At 49.1% G+C, this 17,020-nt stretch overlaps 1 protein-coding gene across 1 annotated transcript in view; it reads left to right on the top strand.

The window, feature by feature from the left end:
• TBX5 (T-box transcription factor 5) overlaps positions 1-17,020 on the top strand; it is a 39,141-nt gene that overhangs the window by 18,223 nt on the left and 3,898 nt on the right. Inside the window, exons 7-8 of the mRNA XM_050980732.1 lie at positions 350-441; positions 10,231-10,457. Of these exons, the coding sequence (XP_050836689.1) occupies positions 350-441; positions 10,231-10,457 (319 nt within the window). The remainder of the gene's footprint in view (positions 1-349; positions 442-10,230; positions 10,458-17,020) is intronic.

Below are 17,020 nucleotides of genomic sequence, written 5' to 3'. Positions count from 1 at the left end.
ACCCAACTTCCATCCCTGGTCCTCGGAGCAGTGAAGCCCTTTCTGTCCTAACAGCAAAATGAAACTAAGACCTCTCAGAAAGCAGATTTTCTCCAGAGAAAAATGTCTGTGAGCAGTCCCACATGTTAGTTATGGGACAAGGCTGGGAGAAGCGAGAGGCTGTTGACAGGAGATATTTTTGCTGTGGAGCATTCCAGGGAAAGGCCCATCTGGAGTGGTCAGCCTGAGCTGAGGGATGACTGCAGCTCCTGCAAGCTGTATTTTCCCTCCCACCCCACCTGCCTTGGGTTTAACAACCACTGTCCCCTCTGTCCCTGGCCATGACCCCGCTGCGTTTCCTCCCTTTCAGATCACCCAGCTGAAGATTGAGAACAACCCCTTTGCCAAAGGCTTCCGTGGCAGCGATGACATGGAGCTCCACAGGATGTCCAGGATGCAGAGGTAACGTGTGCCACCCTCGTGGGGACCCTCCCAGGGTCACCAGAGCCACCTGGGCCTTGGCACGTCCCTCGTGGCCTGGCCAGAGCCAGGACATGGTGCCACTCCCTGCCTTGGTGTCTGCATGGGTGCTCTACATCAGGTTGTTGAAATATTCCCAGGACACGGGGCCAAAATCCTGGACCTTCTGCTCCTTATTTGCTGGGTGGCAGAGGCAGGAGTTCACTTGTGGGATGCTGTCTTGGCCATGGGGACTTTGCATTACTTTCAGACACATCCCCACCCAAGTTTTGCACTAAACTCTCCTCTCTGAGGCTGCACGTGGACTTAGACCCATTAAAAACTCGGAGTAGCTGGGAGAAGCTCTGGCCACCAGAGTGTTCCTTTCTCCCAGGGGACAGTGCTTTAAAGACAAAGCTCCCAGCCTTGTTTTGGGAGTAGGGTTTTCAGCTTGCTCCAGCTGCCTCTGGAGGTGGTGGTGGAGAGTCCTGTGCTCTGTTGTTACTGGCTTTGGAGGGGCTTTGGCAGGAGGAGAGTGTTTGCCTGCTCGGTTCTGGATGTGCAGAGCAGGAGCAGAGGTGTGGTGGTTTCAGGTTGAAGAAGGAAAGGTTAGAAAATGTTGGGATCTCCAGGGCCAGGTGGCTGAGGAGGCCTTTTAGAATCCCGGGTTTGGCTGCAAGTACTTAAGCTGAAAAGCAAGCCTAAATCTTGTTTGAAAATCCTGTTTAATGTCCTTTTCTAAATGTCAGGCCCTGCTGGTAATTAACTTCGTGCTTTTCCCTTCACTTGGAACTTTCTCCATGTGTCAAGCTGCTTCCTGGTGCAAATGTTTTGCAGGAATGGTGCCATACCCACGATGCTAACTAAGACAGATGGAGATTCTCAATAGAGCATTTTCCAGGAGGGGATCAGATCCTTTATTCTCTGGCTCCTGCTGGAGGGACCTGCTTTGGGACCTTGTGATGGGAGGGTTTTTCCCCCTGCCCACCCAGGAGCCAGCTGTAGGTGGTCACTTCTGGTTGTTGTAGCTGATGATGTGAGCGTGGCTCTCCATAGCCAGGAAAATTGTGCTGTCAGGCACCAAATAATTCCTGCAATCCTGCAAACATGCCTGGAACCCACCCAAACTGGGCAAATGTCTTCCTGTGTACAAACATGTTCAGACTCAGCCCCAGAAAAGCTAAGATAGATGTATAAAAAAGGTATAGGCAGCACTTAATCTGCTCCATTGAAATAATCTCCTTGGGCTCCTGAATGTGCCCTGTGTTCCCTGCCTGCCCTTTCCAACAGATCCTGGCAGGATCTGTCAATATTTATTTATTTATGGTGGCACTACCCCTCAAAATAGCTCCCCCCACCCCGTGCCAGTCTCCCAGCTTCTGCTGGAACTTGAGTGATGATGTGTTCCCCCCAGCCAATATTCCTTTTGCTGCCAAACCACCCTTTCATTACAGCCACTGGAAAGGTTTGAAGGTTTGGATTCACGGGGGGGTGGTTTTTTGGAGCAGGAGGGAGGAGGTGGAACAGGGAGGACTCTTAGGAAGGGCTCAGTGCCATATGAAGAGCATGGCATCAAGCCACGCTGAGCCCGTGCTAAAAATTGATTGGCATTTTTATGCAGGGGCTGCGGTCGGTGATGTAGGGAACAGAAACACTTGGAATATATAAATACACCCACTCAGGCCTGGCAGGGCTGGAAGGGTTAAAATCCTTGCCTTTACTGGATAATTTCTGATGTTCATTTTAATAACTTTGCAGAGGAATGGCTGTGTGCCTTTACAAAGGTGGCATTTTTTTTAAGGGAGGGCAGGATAAGATGATTATAGTAAAAGAAAGACCCATTCAAGGTTGCAAATATGTGCCCACCTTTGTGGGTTTTTTATGTAGATATATGAATATATTCAAAATTATATATGAAAATATATAAAATCAGTTATATATATAAATAAATTGTAGCTATAAAAAATAGGTTGTGTCTGTGAGATAAAGAACCATTCAGGATTGAGAATGTTGCAGAACTATGCCCTGCCTTTTGTGGGTTTATATAGATTTAACATATAAATATATATGAAAATGTAATTAAATTTATATGTTATATATTTTAACATATAAATGTATGTTTATGATGTTGTTTCCCAGTGATGGACCGGTCAGTCCATCCTGGTTTTAGGGGAATGATGTCCATTTATGCCCTTGGAGAATATGGTGGGATGCACTTTTAATCTATTCCTTTGTTATTAAAAAAGTACTTGGAAACCCCCACATTTTTATAACAGTGCAGAGTGTACCAGAAACTTCTGACCTGACATTCACCATGGCTTTGAGTCCATCCCTCTCCATGGCTTTCTCCTTTCCAGGGCCTCCCATGTTGGTTTTTCCCTCCTATTTCCCAGAAAGATGGTAATGAGTCTGTCCAGGTAGAACTTCATTCAGGAGTGGTGTGAAGACTTTCAGCAGGAGAGGATTTTATTGACAAAGAGGAGCCATGAGCTCCAGAGAGATCCAAATTCCAGTGAATGTTCATTTTCTTCCCACTGCCCTTCTTTCCTGAAGCACAAGAGGTGCCTTCAGCAGCCTCTTGGTAGGATGGACCCTCTGGGAAGAAGAGGTTTTTCAAAGCTTTCCAGTTTCTGAGCATGAGGTTGAGTTTTTTATTTTGTTGGTTAGGAAAAACCCCCCAATAAACATTTAAAAGGAAGGAAAATGCATAGAGGGATGTGAGTTTTACTACATGTGTGGGTCTGGAGCACTGTGAGGGAGCAGTTCTGGTCAACCCTGTAGGCAATTCTTGCTGCTCATCTGCAGTTCCCATTGTCTCTGGTGGTTCTTATGGGGGCTGAGGAGCTTCTGGTAGTCTGGAAGGCCCTGGCTATTTTCTAATTTAATTAACTTTGTAAATTAATGCAGTTCAACCCTTGAAGCTTCTGTTGGGGAGGCTTTTGAGGGGTATGATGATGCCATGAAATGGTGGCTCTTGGCTCCCCCTTGAAAAGTGACAAAAAAAGTCAGAATGCTCCACATGACAGGGAAGAGTGACAGCATGGTCTGACGTGGTGGCTGTGTTTTCTCTGTCAGGGATCACGAGCCAGTTTGCTGCCTTTGGCATTGATCCACAGCAATCTTCTTGGCTCCAAAGGAATTATTCCAGAGATTCCCATGTGTCATCGAGAGCAGAAACAGGGCCAGGCACCAGGGACACAAAATCAGCTCCATGAGTCAGAGCCAGTGTGACAGAGATGACAGTGCATTTTGGGGTGCCAGCAGAAGAAATGGATGAGCTCTGGTGTTCCCTGGCATTCCAACATCCTGTTGGCCTGGTGAGCACCAGGCTGACTCAAGCATATTAGTTTTGGTCTGCTGCAAACCACCTCGTTCTTCCTGTGTCCTCTCACTGCATCTTTAATCCTCTTCCATTTCCCAGGTTCTGTCACTGAAATCTCCCAGGGGTCACCCCCTGTCTGAAATGTTTTCAGTGTGAGATTTGGCATTATAACATCTGCTGGGGAGGGGATGCTTTCCTCCAGCACACATCCCCCAGGAAATATTCCTGGTCCTGGTTGAAATGTGTTCTGTAGAGTTTGACAGAATTCAGATGAAATCCAAAGGGAAGCTGGGCAGATCTCGCTTATTCACAGCTTTTTTGAAGTGAGAAAGCCACTCAAGAAACACAGGGTAGCTGCAGTTTCTGTCACTGACCCTCCTCTGGGGATCTGAGCAGCAGGGTTTGAACAGCAGCAGCTCAGCCCAGCACAAAGGGATGAGGTGCTGCCTCTGGCCCACATCCATTCTCCAGCTCCTCTTGTGTTCCTCTTCCTCCAGCATCTTTTTCTGGAGAAACTTATAATTTATTTGCCTGCTAAGGAGAGCTCTTGGTCTCTACTTGGCTCTTTTTATTGCTGGTTCTTTGGCTGGTTGCAGAGATGGCTTTGGGCTGCCCTGCTCAGAGGAGTTGCTAACAGACCACAGGATCATCATGGAGTGATTTGGGTTGAAGGGACCTTAAAGCCCATCTAGTGCCACCCCCTGCCATGGGCAGGGACACCTTCCACTGTCCCAGGTGGCTCCAAGCCCCATCCAGCCTGGCCTTGAACACTCCCAGGGGCACCCACAGCTTCTCTGTGCACTCTGTGCCAGGGCCTCCCCACCCTCACAGGGGTGGCTTTTTTTCACATATCCCATTTAAACCTACTCTTCCAGTGTGAAGCCATTTCCCCTTGTCCTGTCACTCCAGGCCCTTGTAAATAGTCTCTCTCCAACTCTCTTGTAGGTCACCCTGGAATCTTCTATTTTCCAGAGGCAATTTCCAATCTCAGCTCTCCCAGCAGAGCTTCTCCATCCCTCTGACCATCCTGGTGCCTCCTGGATTTGCTCCAGCAGCTCCAGGTCCTCCCTGTGCAGGGCCCAGGGCTGGGGCAGCTCTGCAGGTGGGGTCTCACCGGAGTGGGGCAGAGCAACCCTCGCTTGTCCTGCTGCCCACGATGCAGGGGAGGCAGCCCAGGACATGGGAGCTTTTTGGGTGCTGGGGCATCTCCAGCTCTCCCCCACCAGCATTCCCAATCCCTTCTCCCCAGGGCTGCTCCATCATTTCATCCCCAGCCTGGATTGATCCTGGGATTGCCCCTGCCCCAGCACAGCACCAGCACTCAGCCCTGTTCAGCTGTCCCATCCCAACCCAAGGATCTTGGAGCCCCTCAGGTCCTGGCAGGAAGGTCAGGACATTTGCTGTGTTGGAGGAGAATGGGGCACTGGACAGACTCTCATGTTCCTCAGTGGATATTTTGGTTTGTGCTGCTGCACACCCATCTTGGGTGTTATTCTCTCTGGGTCTGCTCTGCAGTCCCCACACAGAGAGGCGTCGTGTTTAATCAGAGGCTGAGACTGCAGGAAGTCCTCAGTAATTCCTCTCCTACCATTTACTTCCCTGCTCTAGTTTATCCTCTTCCAGACAGCCTCTTGAGAGTGGTTCAATTTTATTTCAATATGCTGGAAATCAGCTGAAATGAATGCTGACACTGACAACTGGGTTTGGTTTTTTCCCTGGGAGATGATCTGTTTACTCCAGGCACTTTTTCCCCCTTCTTCCTTTTGCTGTGTCTGCTATGGCTGACTTCCACTTCTTCCCTCCTCTTGAGCCTCAGCAGGAAGGACAACAATTGGTGGCCTGGGAGCTGTAAACCCCAAAGCCATAGAGTTGTGTTTGCACATCTGGAATGGGAGGTCGATTCTGGGCTGGGTAGAGGGGACAGCACTGATGGGGTGGCAAATATTTGTCCTTTTGTTGGGACTGCCCAAGGAGGAGTTAAAATTTCCTGGAAATTTGGAAAGAGTGGAAAGGAATCCCTGTGCTCATCCTTGGGTCAGGTTTTAGACTAAGATTTGATATTGTGAACAAGATTTAGACAGTTCAGGGATTTCCAAGGCTGCTGTAAAAACATGGAAAGGAAATTCTTTCCCATGTCATGCTTCACTTTGACCTCCAACAGATCCTTGGGATCTGATATTTAATAAATCTTTTGAAGCTTTGTTTCCATGAGCTACAGCAGCTCTGGAAAACCTTGAGGTATCCAATGTTGTGTTGCAGAAATATCAGGAACATCTTCTAAAATAACTTGTTTAGGGCCAGTAGGGGTTGGATGCTTCAATGCAGGAACTTCCTGATTCTAAACTGATTTTTGAAGAGGTTTTTACCCAGGTTTTTGTCTGGCAGCTTCATTTACTATGCCTTGGCTGGTACATCAGGAAACTTCATGTCTGCACGTGAAAATATATGGAAAACTTTTATTCTCTTAGAGTGTAGTACTAAGCAAGAAAGTGAATTGGGTGTTGCTCTGTCCAGGTCTGAATTTATCATTTTTCCAGCTATTAGTAATTTGCAGTGGCCAACAAGGTTTCTGGTTCTGAGATTGCAAAATCATCTTGAATTTGCTTCTTTGAATTCTTTGCTGGCTGTGAGTTTGTGGCAGAAGTGAAAACAAAACTGCTACAAAACTCTTGAGTCTGTCGTGGTGGGAGTATCACTTGGCCAGGGAAAGGGGAAGTTGTCATGAGAGAAAATGAGAGTGAGTTTCTAATTCCACCTGGCAGAGGTGGGATTTGGGATTGCAGGGGGGATTCACTTGTCAGGCCTGATCTGTAGGGTGGGAGTTCTCTGAGGTATCTGAAGTGGAATGTGGGTGCTGCTGGGAAGTTCTGCAGAGCAGCTGTCCAGCCCTGGGGATTTAAGGGACCTCTGGGAGACAAAAACAAAATCTAGACTTCAGCACCAATGGTCTTGGACCTCATCCATGATTTCTTACCCCAAGTTTTAACAAAAATCAAAATACTACACAGCACCTTTGCTGCTCCTCCCTGTCCCCTTCTGCTATTTTAATATAGTAACTAAATATTCATTATTAGCCTCCAACAGACTTTAAATAGACCAGGGACAGGTTTTATCCTTGTAAATTCTTTTCCCAATCAATTTTTTAAAGAAATTCTTTTAGTTTTGCAGTTTTTAATGCAAAAATGAAAGCAGCTTATTAACATCCCATGTAAAACAAGCTTTTTGGCCCAGAAGCATCAACAACTTCATCTTTGCTATGTGGATAATTTCCTACATTACTTAAGGTTTAATATTTTTTCCCCCCTTCTTACTTTGCTACAGAGGTTTTTTTTTGGACAGCAACATTTCTGGATATGACAGAAATCTTTTATTCCATTAAACTATAGCTCAGGATGACAACCACTACTTTGGAAATAGTGACTTTATAAAAAAAAAAAAAAGATTTGATCCATTTCAGTTTGTCCTTCAGTTTTTAAAAATGATAGGTGTGCACTTTACATGCTGAGTGGGTTCAGGAATAAATAGAAATGTTTTGAGATGATTGCTGCTTTAGAAGATACCAAAGATTTATTTCAGCTCAGCTCCTGTTAGGAGGAATATGCAGAATTACAGAGAAGCATTGAAAAATATCAAAGAGAAAGAAAGAGAATGTTTTGGGTATTTAGTGAGAAAACACTTTCCTTCATCTCCCTCCTCCAGTAGATGAGTTTTTGGCAAAAATAGCACCCAACATGTTTTGACTGAAATGGAAATATTTCAGTCCGGAGAGAAGTTGTTGCGATACCTCCCGGGAATTGCTGTTTGGAAACTTGGTGACTCCAGCCTGTTCCCTCCTGACTCCCAGCTCCTGCTGTATCCCTCAGAGCACCACAGTCCTCTCTTCTGGCCACGGAGATTCTCCTGTTCCCTGGGAAATGCAGACTGGAAGGAATCTGGAACTCAAACCCCTGTGCTCTAGCACTTGGGGTTAAAGTGTTGCTGTTGCAGACAAACAGCTCCTGCTTGGCTTGGAAGGAGCTGAGCTTCCCTTTGGCCACCAGGAGGAATTCCTTCACTGGAAGGGTGGTCAGGCCTTGGGATGGGCTGTCCATGGAGGTGGTGGAGTCTCCATCCCTGGAGGTGCCCTAGAAATGACTGGATGTGGCTCTGGTTCAGTTGACAATGCGTTGATCAGAGGTCGGACTCGACCTTGGAGGTCTCTTGTGACCTTCACGATTCTAGGAAAATAGTTTTTCATCAAGAAATAAAAGCCCTAATCAGGTTGATCACTTTTCCCTCTCTGTTGAAAGAGAGAAAAGTGTTGGTTTGGGTGGGGATGGCTCCCCAGTGTTTGTGTGGGGCTTGGCACAGCGAGGGCCTGACCTTTATTATGAGGTCCCACTGAGAATTTATGGTCAGAAGCCCCCACAGAGATCACATTCCAAAGAGATGGCCTTTGGAAAGGGTCATAGAATCACTGAGGCTGGAAAACACCTCCAGGATTTCATCCAGATTTACCCACTGTGGCCAGATCTACCAGTGCAAGATGTTCCTAAGTGTCACACAGCCTGGCATCATGCCATGAGATGCCCCTCTCTCTCCTCCACTGCAGCTCTCACATTCCCCACTGGGAAACAAAACAAAGCTCTGCCATTTTTTGGGAATTGGATGTTGCTTGTGTGAGGCCCAGCCAATCCATGCAGCCTCTCCTCAGAAGGAAAGCTAGAAGGGCACATCCAGGAGTCACCTCCTTGCAGGTGATGTCCTTGGAACGGAAACAAGGTGAGGATACAGCTTAGGTGTATCATGTTGGTACAATTTTCATTGAGGATTACGGTGTGCAGGTGGAACAGGCAGCTCAAAACTGTCACCTGGGAGGGCTGGGAGATCCCTTAGAACCCAGAAGATCTGAGGGTCATCCCTGAGGTTTGATGGCCACAGCTCTTGACCTTCCCCAGAAGCCACCAAAGCTGTGCTCCAGCTAAATCTCCTGGTGGATTTAAATGCTGGATGTCCACAGGCAGGTCCTCTGAATCTCACCACAATTTCTGGCATCCACTCTTGCCCTGACTATCCAAGGGATGAATCTCTGCTTCCTCCCAGTCCATCTCTCTTTTGTTCCTCGTGCACAGCCTGGATTTTAGTTCTGAGCAAATGCTGCTCCAGGGGGATGAAACCCCACCTTTGGAGCAGGCTGTCCTTGGCAAGCCCCCAGTTCCTGGGCTTGGGAAAGCTTTCATGCCCTAACCAGAGCCACATTTCTTTGGGTTGGAGCTCCTGGGTCAATTTCCCTTCCATTCCAGCTCGGTTGCTGATGTTTCTGGCAGCCAGCACAGCAGTGGTTTGGACGAAAGCTCCCTGCTGGCCTAGGTTTATATGATTGCCATTGTTAAATTGGGTAAATAAGTTCTGAGTTCTACAGTGACAGATCCTCCCTGAGGGGTGTCTCTGCAGGTTCAGGGCTCTTCCTCTGCATGGAAGTGGCCAGGTGAGCCTGTGGATGGCATTTAAGGAGCTGTTCTTGCTCCATGACAATGATTTTGGACAGGCGAGGGGGATACCTCAAAGCCAGCTTGGTCCAATGGTTACAGACTCAGAGGAGAAAACTGGTGTTGGAAGCAGCACTTTGGGGTGCTGTACTACCTGATCTTTATGCATTTTTTCAAGTGTTTGGGTTCAGGAGGAGACTTTTACCTCACCTGAAGTGTCTCAGACCCACTGTTCAGCTTCAGCTCTCCTTGCAGAGAAGGAATCATCTTTGGGGTTGTCACATTGCCAGTGTGTTTGGGGAAACATCTCCAAAAAACACCAGAGGGTCTTTGAGGAGAGGGGATTTCCAGCCTGTGTTGGCAAAGCATCCCGACTTCAAACCAGATCTGGGGGCAAGAGAACAGTCCAGGCTTTCCCTCCCATCCTGGCTCTGCTGAGGCTCTGGTGTGCATCAAATCCCAGTGATTTATTTATTTCTCTTTTCTGAGCTTGGTCTGTGTTGCAGGGATCCCCCATCCAGGACAAGCAGGCTGACAGACTCCAGGCAAAAAGAATGGGGACAACTACTATAAGGGGAAAAAAGTAGACCTAAATATTTAATTAATTTCCAAGTCAGCTTGGCAGAAATGCTGGTTTCATTTACATGCATGTGCATACTGCACATACATTACAAACAGTATACAGCCTATAAATGCTGCAATATGTAAATAGAAATCTTGTTTATTTTGCTGAAACTGCATTTATATATTTTATGTGTGTGTATAAAACAGTGGTGGTTAAAAAGGCATGAATTTAAGGGGACTAACAGGAAATGGAGTAACAAGTTCTGCATGGATAAAGTGTGACGGGGCTGCAGCCTCCAGGGAGGGATATCTGCATTTCCCTGAAAGCCAAAACAAACTCCATGACACTAATGTGCTGCCTTCATTTATGAATCCTCTGATCTATTTATTAATTGATTGCTTTGCTGACTTGTTTCTCTTCTGTTTCTTTGCTTGTAGTAAAGAGTACCCGGTTGTTCCCAGGAGCACAGTGAGACAAAAAGTGTCCTCGAATCACAGCCCCTTCAGTGGTGAGACCAGGGTCCTTTCTGCCTCCTCCAACCTGGGCTCCCAGTACCAGTGTGAGAACGGGGTGTCCAGCACCTCCCAGGACCTGCTGCCTCCTGCCAACCCCTACCCCATCTCCCAGGAGCACGGCCAGATCTACCACTGCACCAAGAGAAAAGGTCAGAGCTTGCCTGCTCCCTGCTTCGTGTTTTTCCCCTCCCAACATGACTGTCAGCATTGTTTCCTGATGGTTCCCCTTGGACAGCTCCAAGGATAACTGCCTTTGTGGGCAGAAAAGCATCAAAGTGAAAGAAAGAGAGAGTATTTTAGATATTCAGTGAGAAAATACTTTCCTTTGTCTCCCTTCTCCAGTAGTTGATTTTTTGGCAAAAGTAGCACGCAACAAATGATGCTGGAGGATGAGCATGGCATGAGGGCTGTGGGCAGCTCCCCCAGGCTGGGCTGGGAAACTTGAAAATCCCATTTCTGCTAGGTTGGGAATGAGCTGTTTGGAGGGCTGGCAGTGCCTTTCACCCACCATGAATCCACATTTGGAAAGATAGCTGGTGCTGGAGATAAAGATGACTTATCTGCAGCCCCTCAGACAGGGTTAATCTCCAAGTGGAGATACCTTGACAGTTTGTATTTTGCCCAGTTTTCAACTCAGGCCTGTCTCACAGCTGGGAGACAGTTTTCTGTCTGCAGAAATGCTCAGGCTAACGCAGGGTGCCTGGATTGAAACCCATGATATCCATGGTCCTTCCCTTCTGCTGCCACTGAGCTGCTTTGACAGAGCTTTAGGGATCAAACTGTGAGGGCTTTCCAGTGACTGCTCAGCTCATCCTGGCATGAAGAGCCCCCTGATAGTGCTGGGATAATTGTTCTGGGCAGGCATGAGGGGTCTGTGGTCTCTGCCCTCCTCTCCCAAAGCAGTGGGAATGCTTCAGTGTAGCACCACTTGTAGGACCGAGATAGCAAAAGCTTTGGATCAGTTTTACTTGGAAAAAAATAGGGGATTTCCAGGGTTGGATGCAACAAGGGGTGGGCAGGGGCTGGTTTCTGCCAACCCCGTTGCCCTTCTTGGGATTTCCTCTATGGAGAAGCTACCAGAAGGCAGCAAGCACCAAGGCAGCAGGAATTTCTCCCCACAGCAGAGCCCTTCCCACTTCCCTGCACCACCCTATCAGTCAGACACATGTCATTATTTTTAGCAACATAACCCCTGGAGCACTGGGATGTGCAGACACACAGTCTAAGGTAGGGAGGGCTGGCAGAGGAGGCAGGAGAGCAGTGGAAATCTCTCCCATGTCCTTGGTGAATCCCCCAGACATTGTAGGAGCCACGTGGGTTGTGTACAGGTATGCAAAGTATAAAAAAAGTCCTGAGAAATCCTAATATTTTCCTGAGGTAGACAGTGGGAAACAGGTGGCATTTTCTGTGCCCTCCAGGTGACTGTGCTGACACAGAATGTGCCAGAGCAGGGATTGGAAATGGGCACTGAGCTGGCCTTGAGCTGGCTGTAAGGCAGGGCATAAGGAGATGCCCAAAGTGTCCCCCAGGTCCGAGGGGGGTGTGTGCCTGTTTAACCCCTGCACTGCTGGGCTGCTGCAAAGTCCCACTGATCCCTGAGATCCCTGAGATCCCTCCTCAGCGCTGGGAGCTGCAGCCCCTGGGAGCCCTTTCTCAGCGCCTCTGTCCTGGGAGCTGAGCTCTCACCTTTGCTCTTCCCCCTTTTCCAAAACTAACCAAAACAAGCTGGCCCAAATGACAACCAGCCCTGGGACAATCCCTGACTGCTGCGTGTCCCTGCCCCGCGGGGCAATTCATCATTCGCCTCCGCGCTGGAACGTGATAAGGAACCAACAGAGGTTTCCTTCCAGTTTTGGGATTCCCGCTAAGTGCTGTCTCCATGGGTGGTTTCCCTCAATCCCCCAATTATCTCACTTCCTCTTATTGTCACAAAAGGCTCGGCTATCTGCCCCGAGTGAAGCTCCCCGGCCCTCTCGGCCCGCGGGCCCAGCGGGGACAGGCCCGGGGAGGCCTCGCCTGCAGGCCCCAGGCCCCTCCTTATCGCGGCCGTGCCCTGAGTGGCACAAGCAGTTAAGGGCCTTTTATCAGGGCCGCCAAAGGCTTTAATCAAAGAGGAGCAGCGTCCTGCCCGACACCAGCGGCTTCTTCCTCCAGGCTCGGTGTCCCTGCAGCCTGAGCCTCCGCTCTCCTCCCTCAGCCTTCTTCTCTCCCCTCCCCGTGCCTTTGGTAAATGGAAAACAGCCACCAGGGCTCAGAGGAAAGAAACACAAAAGTTAATGGGAACCAGAGAGCCAGCCTGAGCTGCCAAGCAGCTCTTTGCGAAGTGAAATTAATTAAAAGGAAAAAAAAAAAAAATTCACTCGAGATGAGCGATTGGGGTTGGACAAATCAGAGCGTGATCCAAGGTTTCATGTCACTGAGCGTGGAGCTTCCTTCCAGCATCAGCAAGGATCTTTGTTGGACATGGGAAAATAATCCTATGTATGATATTCCTCTTTTTTTTTTGCTGTTCCAGCCTCTCATTTCTGAGTTTTCCCTCATGGTTCTCCCGCTTTCCTACATTAGTGCTTAACAGATATCAAGCCCCACCACCTCAGAAAACTCAAAAGCCAGAGTTTGTCTGCTCCTACTGTCCCTCTGTCCATTTTCTGGGCTGGAAATATCATTGATTGTGTTGGACTATCCACTCCCCAAGCACTGACTCCTCCTCAGGCAGTTTAGGACTTATCTCCAGCGGATTATTTCCTTTCCCAAGGCTGTGGTTATGGATAAGTGCTCTTGGGGGCAGAGGGCAGTTCAGCTGGCTTTGAGACCAGCTGCTGTCTGCATCTTCTGGGGTGAATTCCAAGCCAGTCTCCTTCCAGCTTTGACATCTCCTGAACTTTCTCTGCCTCCTCTTCAATCAGAGCCAAGCCTTGGGTTAGGCTCAGTTAGGGACAGGTCTGTGCTCACCCAACTCAAAGGAACCTTGTTCAACTCCTGCTTTCCTGGTGACCTAAGACAAGGATAAGTCTCTGTGGCTGGCAGTGTTGTTCTTAGCTGTCAAGGCAAGATGGATTCACTGTGGAGATCTGATATGGAATTACATTAGGGGAGAGCAGCAGGGCTGCCAGAGGATGTTATCTCCGGAGGCTCCCCTGCTTCAGGGAGGTGATGCTCTCCTGGCTGAGGAAGGAAGGAAGGACACATCCCAGAGCTCCTAATCTGGTGATTCCTGGTGTGCAGGTGGGAGGGCAGGGTCACAGCATTGGGAATGACCCCAGTGCACTGCTTTGGGGTCGCTGTTCCAGGAACGGGGAATGGCAAGGATCATCCTGCCTTGTATCCCAGCCCCACACTGGGATTGCTGATGGCACGTGACAAAGTCACCGGTCTTGAGAGGCTGGACTACCTCCAACCCTGCATCTCATCAAGGAGTGGCCTCGGCTCTTGATGTGGATTTTTAGGCTGACACAAAGAGCAGTTGGAGCTTTGTCTTTTTTCTGGTTGTTCTCCACCTCTCCCTCTCCCATTGTTGTGCTTGGAGAAGCCCAAAAGGCCTCACCAGCAGGCAGCTTGCCTTGTGTCTTTCATTTAGCCCCACATCCCAGTTAGGATACTGGGCCTTGTTTTCCCTTGTAATATCCTCTCTCTCACATATCCTGTGGACTAAATAGTCATCCCTCTAAACCTCTGCTCCCTCCCAGCCTTACACAATCCCAACCACTTGGCAGATTTCTGGGATGCTTGTGATGCTGAACAGGAGGCAACTGGAACAGCTTCTCCCTGGGGAGGTTATAAAAGTTGTCAAGTTGGCACTCTGAGGGAGAAGAGGGACGTGGCAGAATCCACTGGCTCCAACCGGTGAGGACCGTGTCCTTCAGCCCCCCAGCTTGGCCATCGCCCTGGGGAAGGATTTATCTTTCATCTCCTTCCTGCTCTGATGAGGTCAGTGCTGGTACAGCAATGCCTTTCCACCTTCTCCTCAAGAACTGGCCCTGTCAGTGTGCACAGACCTCTCTGTTGACTGAACCAGCTTCTCCCACATCCCACCCAGCTCTGTTTTTTCACTCAGAGAATCTGTAGGACAAAACTCAGGCATGGGATGTCTCCTTGGAGGACACACCCTGCTGATGTTTGGAGATGTGATGAGCTGGCCAAAGCTCGGGCTGTGCTGCAGCTGCAGAGATGCAGTGGAGCCCAGGGCAGGGTGGCTGTGGGACACTGAGGGTGAGGAAGGGACTCCCTGCCTGGGGAGGAGATGTTCAGGGAGCTGGGGTGTACCCAGCTCTTGCTGAGCAGCCACACTCTGGTGGCTCTGTAGTTTGATATCCCTAATGAGGAAAGGCTGAGGGAGCTGGGCCAGTCTTGGCTGAGAGGGGACCCCATCATTGTCTGCAGGGAGGTGCCAGGGGATGGACCAGGCTCTGCTCCATGGTGTCCAGCAGCAGGATAACAGGCAGGAACTGATGCTTGGGAGGTTCCACCTGAATATGAGCAAGGACTTCTTTCCAGTCAGGCTGCCCAGGAGGGTGTGGAGTCTCCTCTGTGGAGACATTCCAGAATTTCTGGACACACTCCTGTGCCGTGTGCTCTGGGATGACCCTGCTGGAGCAGGGAGGTTGGACCAGATAAGCCACTGTGGTCCCTTCCAACCAGACCCATTCTCTGATCCCCCTATCCTGTCAGAGGTGCCTGCAGGGAGTGCTGGCAGCTTGCTGCCTGTGGAAAAGATTCCAGCTTTTGGGGGCTGGATTGTCCCTGTCCCCCAGCCCTGTCACCTTCAATACAACACAGCCATATCACAAACAGTGAGATATAGCTGGAATGGCTGGCATGTCTTAGGTTCCATGTCCCAGGATTTAGGGCTTATTTTCCCTTTAGAGATGTTCATTTTGATTGAATCTGCCTTGTCCTTTTCTTCTTGGACAACCTTTGTCACTCTTGCACCCTGGTATTGGCTCTTCAGGCTCGTGCCAGATCCATGCTGGAACCCAGACTGGATGAAACAACAGAGTTAGTGATAATCACCCATTGTGTGTCCCTCACAAAGTCAGGATGAACCTCCTGTGACACCCTGGAAGTGTGGGTGAGCTCTGAAAACCAAACGAGTCATGTCCCATTCTTCATTGTCTTCCACCCTGGGGAGATGAGTGTCATCTGTGGGGAAGGAGCTCTCCTGATTTACACCAGGGGGGAAGAGGGAGGCCCAGCACACCCTGAAGTCCTGAGGCTTTCCATGTTTGCATTTCATTCTACGTGGCCCGAATCTTGGAATTGGGAAAATTCCATTTAAAAAGCCATTTGCGTGGTATTTACAGCCCAGCTGGAAGTAGTAAATACCGGAAATCTTGGAAGCGCTCATGCTCTCGCTCAAGCTCCTTCATTAGATAGATCATCAAATTCCTTGTGAGGGAGCCAGTTTCCAGCCCATTCTTCAGGCTCCGTTTTCCTTGGATTCACTTCAGAGCAGCTTCTCCCTGGCGCTGGCAGCTCCCCCTGCTTGGCAGCACCTCCCGCTTTTTGAGGTTTGTGCAGCATCGAGGGGCTGCTCCCTAGAGCTGATCCCCACCCTTGGCTTCTAAGAATAGCAGCAACAGGGGGAGATGGTCAGGATATCTCCCAGGATAGCCAACACCTCCTCTGAGGGCTCAGTGGCACCTGGAAAAGGACAAGGAGCTGCTCAGGGAGCCAACACCAAGAATAAAACCCTGAGCAGGCTGTTACATATCCTCAGTGTCCTGCTTACATTGATAAGAGGAGGTAAGAGGACCTTCAGGGACAGGATTGTCCCTTGAGCTGCACTGTCCAGGCTCCAAAGTCCGTGAGGATGAATTGAAGCTGCAGCCTTTGGCATTGCATGAGAGACCTGTTGGTCTTGTGCTCCTTTGGTCATTGAAGATGTCCCCTTTCCACCCTAGAGCTGCTCCACACACCCGGGGGTGCCCTCCAGCTGCTCTGTGCTGGCTCTGATCTCCTCTGTGAGGAGGGTGGGACAAGACCAGAGAGCCTGGACTGCTGTAAATCCCTCAGGCAGCACCAGCTGAGGCTCTCTGCTCTGCACCATCCCACCTCAGGATGCAGATGGACCATTCTCTTCCCTCTCAAGCAATTAGAGGCTCCATAAATGGGAAAATCACTGGGAAGAGGGGCAGGAGGACAGGCAGAAGCTGTTAGGGCAGGCTGGAATCCTTTGTTAGTGCCTAGATCCTGTTTGGAGATGGGAACAAGGTGCTTACACACCTTAAATCCCTTTCCACATAAAACATCAGGGAACCTGGCTCTAGAGGGACCAGCAGAGTGATCCTGAGAGCTTATAGAAGGACACAGGGTGCTTATGGGCTTTCCAGTGAAATCCTGGTTGGCTTTGTTTATTCTCTTCACCTGTGATGGATTCTGGAAGTGGGTCCGTGACTCTGTGACTCTGCCCAGCTGGGCTGTGGCAGGCAGTGAAATGTCTGGGCTAAATGGAAAAATCAGCAAGCTCAGGTTGTAAGTCAGGCTGTTTTACACCATGGAAAAACAGAGTTTGACTGGTTTGTGTTGTATATTTAAAAAAAATCAAAATAAAATAAACAGTCAAACCCCAAGCCAATGATTTCTGGTGCCAGCAGAGTGATGCGGTTTAATGCTGAAAACTTTATTAGCAGAACAATGCTGCATTTTACAAGACATTGTTTTTCCACCCCAGTGTTCTTATTACTCAGTGGTGGGTCAGGAATCCAAACTTTTT

The sequence above is a fragment of the Serinus canaria genome, chromosome 15 (genome assembly GCF_022539315.1).
Source record: "Serinus canaria isolate serCan28SL12 chromosome 15, serCan2020, whole genome shotgun sequence".
Lineage (NCBI taxonomy): Eukaryota > Metazoa > Chordata > Aves > Passeriformes > Fringillidae > Serinus > Serinus canaria.
The sequence above is the reverse complement of the archived record's forward strand: the minus strand, read 5'-3'. Positions and strand labels throughout refer to the sequence as shown.